This window comes from Microtus pennsylvanicus, chromosome 13 (assembly GCF_037038515.1).
Source record: "Microtus pennsylvanicus isolate mMicPen1 chromosome 13, mMicPen1.hap1, whole genome shotgun sequence".
Taxonomy (NCBI): domain Eukaryota; kingdom Metazoa; phylum Chordata; class Mammalia; order Rodentia; family Cricetidae; genus Microtus; species Microtus pennsylvanicus.
Window position 1 is genome coordinate 21,747,451 of NC_134591.1, and position 6,888 is coordinate 21,754,338.

At 42.3% G+C, this 6,888-nt stretch overlaps 1 protein-coding gene across 1 annotated transcript in view; it reads left to right on the top strand.

Moving 5' to 3' along the window:
• Ccdc171 (coiled-coil domain containing 171) overlaps positions 1 to 4,142 on the top strand; it is a 332,057-nt gene extending 327,915 nt beyond the window's left edge. Inside the window, exon 26 of the mRNA XM_075944990.1 lies at positions 2,151 to 4,142. Coding sequence (XP_075801105.1) covers positions 2,151 to 2,372 — 222 coding nt within the window. The 3' untranslated portion in view covers positions 2,373 to 4,142. The remainder of the gene's footprint in view (positions 1 to 2,150) is intronic.
• The last annotated feature ends 2,746 nt before the right edge of the window (positions 4,143 to 6,888 follow it).

Below are 6,888 nucleotides of genomic sequence, written 5' to 3' on the forward strand. Positions count from 1 at the left end.
ACCAACATTGTAAAGTTCTGAAAGACTTAAAAACAAAATTTGAAGCTTCGCCCAACCACACTGAAAACCCTTGTCATAAGGAAGGTAAAGAAAGCGAGGAAGAGAGTCCAGCCCCACTGTCCTCTGCTCCTTCAGCGTTCTGCCAAGGCCTAGGTCTGCAGAGGAAAACTTAGGAGGTGGCATATAGCACTCCCAGCCGCAAGCCCAATTGGGTAGTGAGGCCACCACCTTACACAGTCAGCCGAAGTTCTGGATGTGACTCTGGAACAGAAAACCTGGGAGGGTGAGGCTGCCCGCGGTGCCTCTTCTGCCCGCGGTGCCTCTTCTGCCCGCGGTGCCCCCTCTGCCTGCTGCCCCCTCTGCCTCTGCTCAGGTTTTAGCCTGAGGTACCCAGGCCCAGAACGACAGCTCTGAGTGAGCTGTAGCCCTGCTGTCTAGGGCTGGTGCATGCTTTTGGGTGTTCTTTTCCTTCCATGGGACCCACTAAACCCCATGCTTCCTGGAGATAGCTGAGTAGCCACTGTGGGCACTTTTTTTTTATTAACTTCCAGCATAAAAAGAGATGATTTCCATCAGCTATCTGCTTGCGGTGGAGTATCAAGAAATCAAAAGAACAGAGATCAAAGAAAATTGCTGAACTAGGTGTTAGATGCAGACATCGATTTTCTCCAGTTGTACTTTAAAAAAAATCTACAAAAATGGTAACACATACAACAGTAGAATTTCTAATATGTTCCTAACGCCAGCAGTGGTTTCTTCCTTGTCTCCACATGCAGAAATAGTTTTGTATAACATGACATAGGGAATCAGACTCTTATATCTTATGTTATTTTATTATCAAAACTCAATCCAAAAGAAGGGTGTTTTGAAAGCTCTGTAAACTGGAATGGTTTTAGTGGGCACTCATAACTGACCCTATTACCTCACCAGCATTCATTTGCTGAGAATCTGGAAAATTCTGATTAAAAATTGATCATTATTTTCTTATATGTGTAGATGTTTGAAAATAGCACCTGCTTCATGTTTAAGGCTTCAGTCACATTAATATTAACTCCTATTCACTGGTATTTTGTTTCTTAAGCCTTAAATTGTAGCTTTATCAAATGTTAAATTTGTTTTCAAATATTTTATGGGTATATAGCAGTTTTAAAGTTTGATTTTGGATTCTACCCATGTTTTATATATTTATATATGAGAAATTGATTTCACAGTATAATCTGTATGTTATAAATGATTCCCAGATGGTTAAAACAGTCTTCATCAAAGCAGGTTGGATTGTTATACTGTTAATGAAGGTATAACATAAGTCCTCACTAGACTCTATTCATAGTGCATTATTTTCTAGAAATCACTGGGATTCACTTATTTTTCTTTGTGTTAAACCTGTGAATTAAGTCATTAAATGTAATTTAGAAATGAACACCCTGGATCATTTCCTAAGCAGTCCATACAGCACCTTATAAACCAATGAAACAAACTCTACTAGGGTTTGGCTCTGTGTATGACCAAAGAATTGAAGCTGAGCTGGAAAATGCCTGGTTGCATTGACTTCTTGCCATAAAACTTACACAAAGTTCTGCTGTTCCTCCATTTCCTGAAACACCTGTGACATAGGATGTTATGGGATATTTGTACACTGGATGAAGATACATTGCTGTGATTGGTTTAATAAAGAGTGGAATAGCCAATAGCTAAGTAGAAAGGTTAGGTGGGACTTTCGGGAACAGAGAGGTCTCTGGGAAGGAGAGAGGTGGGAGATGCCGGTGAGACTCTGAAGAAGTCAGACATAAGATACAGAGCAGAAGTAACCAAGCCATGTGGCACAACGTTTATTAAGAGAAACAGATTAATCTGAGGTATAAGTGCTAGTTGGGGACAAACCTAAACTAAGACCCAACTTTTATGATTAACAATAAGTCTCTGTGTTATTTGGGGGCTGGTGGTCTAAAGATAGTCCAACAAGAAAGCTGGCCGCAATAGGACGCGTGATTCAGTTACAGTTGGAGGTTGCTTCCTTTATGTAGTCTCACGTACATTACTTAGTGGCAAGCTCCGTCTGCTTTCCACCTCCAGTCTTGTCCGCTTCCTCGTTTGTCTTTGTGGAGTCTACTTAAGAGTTTAACATTCATTGTGCTTCTTTCTTCCCACAGACAGGATCCCGAGACCATTCCAACCTCTCCATCCCTCCAAGAGCTGCCCTCCCTGGGGACACAGTTGGGGACTTTCTTCCACTGCAAGCGGAACTTGACACAACTTACACCTTTCTAAAGGAGACATTCATAAATACAGCACCCCATTCTCTAACATCTTCTCAGTCATCCTCTGCGGTGATTCCTGCTAATGCCAAAAGACCATCTCAGATTGGGTTATGACTTTTATGAAATAAAAAATGGAGGAAGAGTTAATGGTACAATTAAAATTGTTTTGAAGGGGGATTTTCTTTTCAGTTGAGGTTTGTTTAATACAAGCGAGGGTGGGCTTTAAAAAATTGTGTGGTATCTTGATGTGCGCAGGAATCTCTGTCTCCTCAAATAATGAAATAACCCACTTTTTCCTCCCTAAGTTTTATTTATTATCACAGTTGCTCATTTTTATGTAACATATTTTTAAATGTTAAAGAATGACACATTTTGGGTAATTTCCCTCAGACTTAAAAAAATCAATAAGCCATTTTAGTCTCTATCTATCAAAGTTGTTTCATACTTGTCTATTTTCAAGCCAGACCGCAGTACTTTAATAGGATTGAGAGAGCTATTTGAAATGTATGCCAATGATTCCTGTCATTTCATGGCAGCGCTGCCATGGTTCACTGAGCCCCTCTTCTCTCTTGTCAGCTCGGCGGAAGACAAGCATTTAGTTGCAAACTTTAAGCAGGTTGTGCAAAACAGAAATGATGTGGGTGCTTCTGCTCCCGCACACTAATGTCACTCCTGGTCAGTGTGAGAAGGTCAGCTTGCTTCTTGGAAAGCTACATGATACCACTTGCCCATTTGAACAAGTTAAGTTAACTGCCGAATCTGGTCCCTGTAGGCATTGAAAACCTTGTCCTTTTATCAAGTCTGTGTTTGAAATGAAGGAAGAGCGGCTCTGCTGGGAAGGTTTCCGTGGTCCGCCTGGGCACTTTCTAAGGACAGTTCCCACGCCACTGTAGCAGGTGATATATTTAGTATAAGCTGAAAAACTTCAAGGTAACGGCCGTTTTGACCTTCAGAATAGACTCCTTTTTTTTTGTTTTTGTTGTTGGTAAGACCCAAGAGTGACGACCGTCTTTGATGCTGACAGAATTTAAAACAAGGCCATTGCCCTGCATTTTCTGCCTTGTAGCACACAAAAGTAAAATTGTATGTCAGGCCGAGATGTCGGGGAGCTGACAAGATGCCCCAGTGACATTTCAGCTAGAAAGAGCAAGTGTCTTGCAACCAAGTGGTCAAATATCAAATAATAGGTCAAGCAGGAAGGAGCTGAGTTCTAACCACAAAGAGGTTTCTGGTAACTTACTTGACAAGCTTTTGGGCGCTTTGTGGCTTGACAAAGGGATGTTCTGTAGGGTATCACTAGACAGACTGTTCTTTATCGCCGTCAGAAGATCAGGCATTGACATTGATTAAACTCTTTAACCCTTAAAGGTTAACTCCTTGCAGTTTGCATCATGGTAAGCGAAGAACAAAAGAATACTTGTAATGTGCGTTTGTTTTTATATTCGTCATTTAACTCCCCAGCGACATTAACTTCTAATGTGACTGTAGTTTTTGAAAAAGAATTTTAATATAAAAATCTATATTTGATATTATCTTTCATTATAGAATTTTTTTCATTATGGATACATTAAAAACTAGCAGTTTGTATTGTGAAATCCATATTGTGTTTTGTTACATTTGGCCTTGGGAAATAAAAGCTGTATTCTGTTTACTGTGCATCCAGATCGCCCCAGTGATGTGTGCTGTCGGAGGTGACACAGAACCTTTGCTGTCATACCGTGTCATGCTATTTCTTAAAATGCTGGGCCAGGATAGCTAGTTTTGTATACATCTCTAGAAAGCTTTTTACGAGGAGTAAAATTCTGTTTTTAACCAAATTGCTCTTAGTTCTTTTCATTTAATTTATTTTAAAATTTTTTGGAACTCTCCTTGTGCTCCGAATAAATTTACCTGGGTGAAACATAGAGAAAAAGGATGTGCTGCTGTTTTCATGAGGGTGTAGACAAATTTCTCACGTTTCCAGGTACTTCATTCTGCCAGCCCTGCAGTGACGAGGGTGTTCTGCACGGACGTTTTCATAGAGGCTTGCAGTTTACATGTTATCACTGAAGGTTCAGTCCTCTCGCGAGGAGGGCACTGCCACCCATGTGACCACGTCCTCTGTGTGTTGTGCACTTTCAGACCCTCGCAGTTCAGAGGCATGAGTGGCATTTGTAAAATACGCCCTGCACAGACCCTACTCTGCTTACTTTACTTTCACAGTATTAATGGGAAAACTCAAAAAATAAAATCGTGTAGCTGTGTGTGCTATGCACCGAGAATTCTGAGTTATAAACTAAAAAAAAAAAGATTATTAAATCAAACTGAAGCAAGCCACATTTATAAGCAACTGGATGGTAACGGCCATAGGAGCCAAAGGATGGGCCTCCTGAGCGGGCATTAGTATTCATGGGCAAGTGCAGTAATATTTATACCATATGCTTTCCTCCCAGAAGTCAGGCGCAGCAGGAGGAGGAGAGTTAATGACATGTCCTATGGAGATCTGAGGAACTCCAGACTGCTCTGAGCACCTCAGTGACCAATTGCTGCATATTTGAGATCCGTATCTCCACGGCCAGGACAGTTGCTCTTCAACTTCTCCAGCTCTTTAAGCGTGATGCATGGACTTGGCGTCTCTCAGGAGAGTGACTTCAAATACTTTTGTAGGGAGGGGAGTTTTGCTTTACATTTCAGGATGTGGATTTTCTGTCTAACTTTCTGTGATCTAGGAAAGCACCTGCATGACTCCTCACTATCGGGGGGACGCTAAAAGCTATTGTTCTGACCCCCAAACCACGTGGACTTAACGAGGGTTTGTCAGCAGGGTTTTTGTTTTTTTTTTATTTCGGGTTTTTAGTCTTTCAAGTCAGGGTTTTTCTGTAACTTTGGGGCCAGTCCTGGAACTAGCTGTTGTAGACTAAGCTGGCCTCGAACCCACAGAGATCCTCCCGCCTCTGCCTCCTGAGTGCTGGGATTAAAGGCGTGCGCCACCACTGCCCGGAACTCTTGGTGGATTTTTAATGCTAATTTATTTCCTGGTCTGAATCCATTTCAGACATTGGTGGGTTGATCCTATTTCACACACAGGTTTTATAGACAAGTTTCCAAACGTAGCAGTAATTTTTATTCAGCCGCCGTTTCAGCCATATAAAAAAACTAGTGCTATCAAAACAAACAGCTGAGATTTGTATCACATTTTATTCATGCACAACGGAATATCTAAAATGATGGCATTCTGCTACCTAGTAACAAGTGTAACAGGAAGTAAATATGCCTGGGACGTAATTCCAGAACCCACAGCATTTCCACTTTGTCAGACCTGCCTTCCAGCAATATTGGATGCTTTTTAAAGATAAAAATTTTAAATTTTCTTGTCCAGTTAGTAGTATTTTTTAAAAGTATGTTATTGTTTGAAATCTAGAGTGCAGACGTGTGTGCGTGCGCACGTGTGTGCATGTGTATGTGTACATATTGAAGGAAATAGCAGACAGGCTTCACCAGCTGCCAGTTATCCAGACAGGTCCAGTCTGGGAACGTGGAGAACTAGGGGCCTATAAAGTTGACCACTAGCCTTATGGCTCTTTCCATACTTCAGGGACAAAGTTACTTTCATTTTATCAGTGGCTTGGTTTTTTATCTTTCTGGGATGTCTGGCTCTCTGACCACACCAGAAAGGAAGCTCAATGATTCCAGTCATCCCACAGATGAACACGAACACCCCTCCTGCCCGTTACAGCGTGGGTGTGACTGCATCGGTCATACCACAGATGAGCACTATATCCCATCCCCCATTACAATGTGGGTGTGACTGCATGTGATTGTCCCATAGACAGGCACTAACACTCCCTCCCCATTACAGCGTGGGTGTGACTGCATCGGTCATACCACAGATGAGCGCTGACACCCTCCCGCCCTTAGGATGTTGGTGTAGCTGCAGGCGCACACAGTGGTTGTGCAGGCTAGAGGTCAACCTGAGGTATCATCCCTCAAGAGCCATAACCTCTGTTTTATTCCTCAGAAGGGTCTCTCAGTAGGACCCGAGGCATGGTCATGAGACTAGGTTGGTTGACCAGTAAACCCCAGGAGTCCTCCCTGTCCCCACCTCCCCAGCTGTAGGAGTTCAAGTGTGTGCCACCAATTTCTTACTTGGGTGTTAAGGAACCAGACACAGGTCTTCAGGCTTTCATAGTAAGCCTTTCAGCAGCTGAGCTGTCTCCCCATCCCAGTTCCAGGCAAGGTCTCTTGCCTGTTGATCAGCTTTAACAACCTGCATGCATACTAATCAATCAACAGTGCATGTACAACTAGGAACTGGAAGATCGGTGAGGTTTGTACCTAATTTTGAAAGGAACTCACACCCTTACTATGTTTCCCAGTGTGTCTAACTTGGCCTGGTAGACTGCATACTGTCAGCAATAGGCCTTCATAAACGATGGGTAAGCATCTTGAGAAAACTATTCCATCCATTGATTTGGCTGGTCAAGAAAGTATTTACTATATAACTACTAGGGTATACCCATTAGATTTGTTTTTTCTGGTAAACTGAATATTGGCCCCAAAGAGAGCCATTTTAATCTCTGGAACATGTGAATATTACCTCACATGGCCAAAGGGTGTAGGCATTGCTCTGCATTTTCCGGGTGGGACCCAG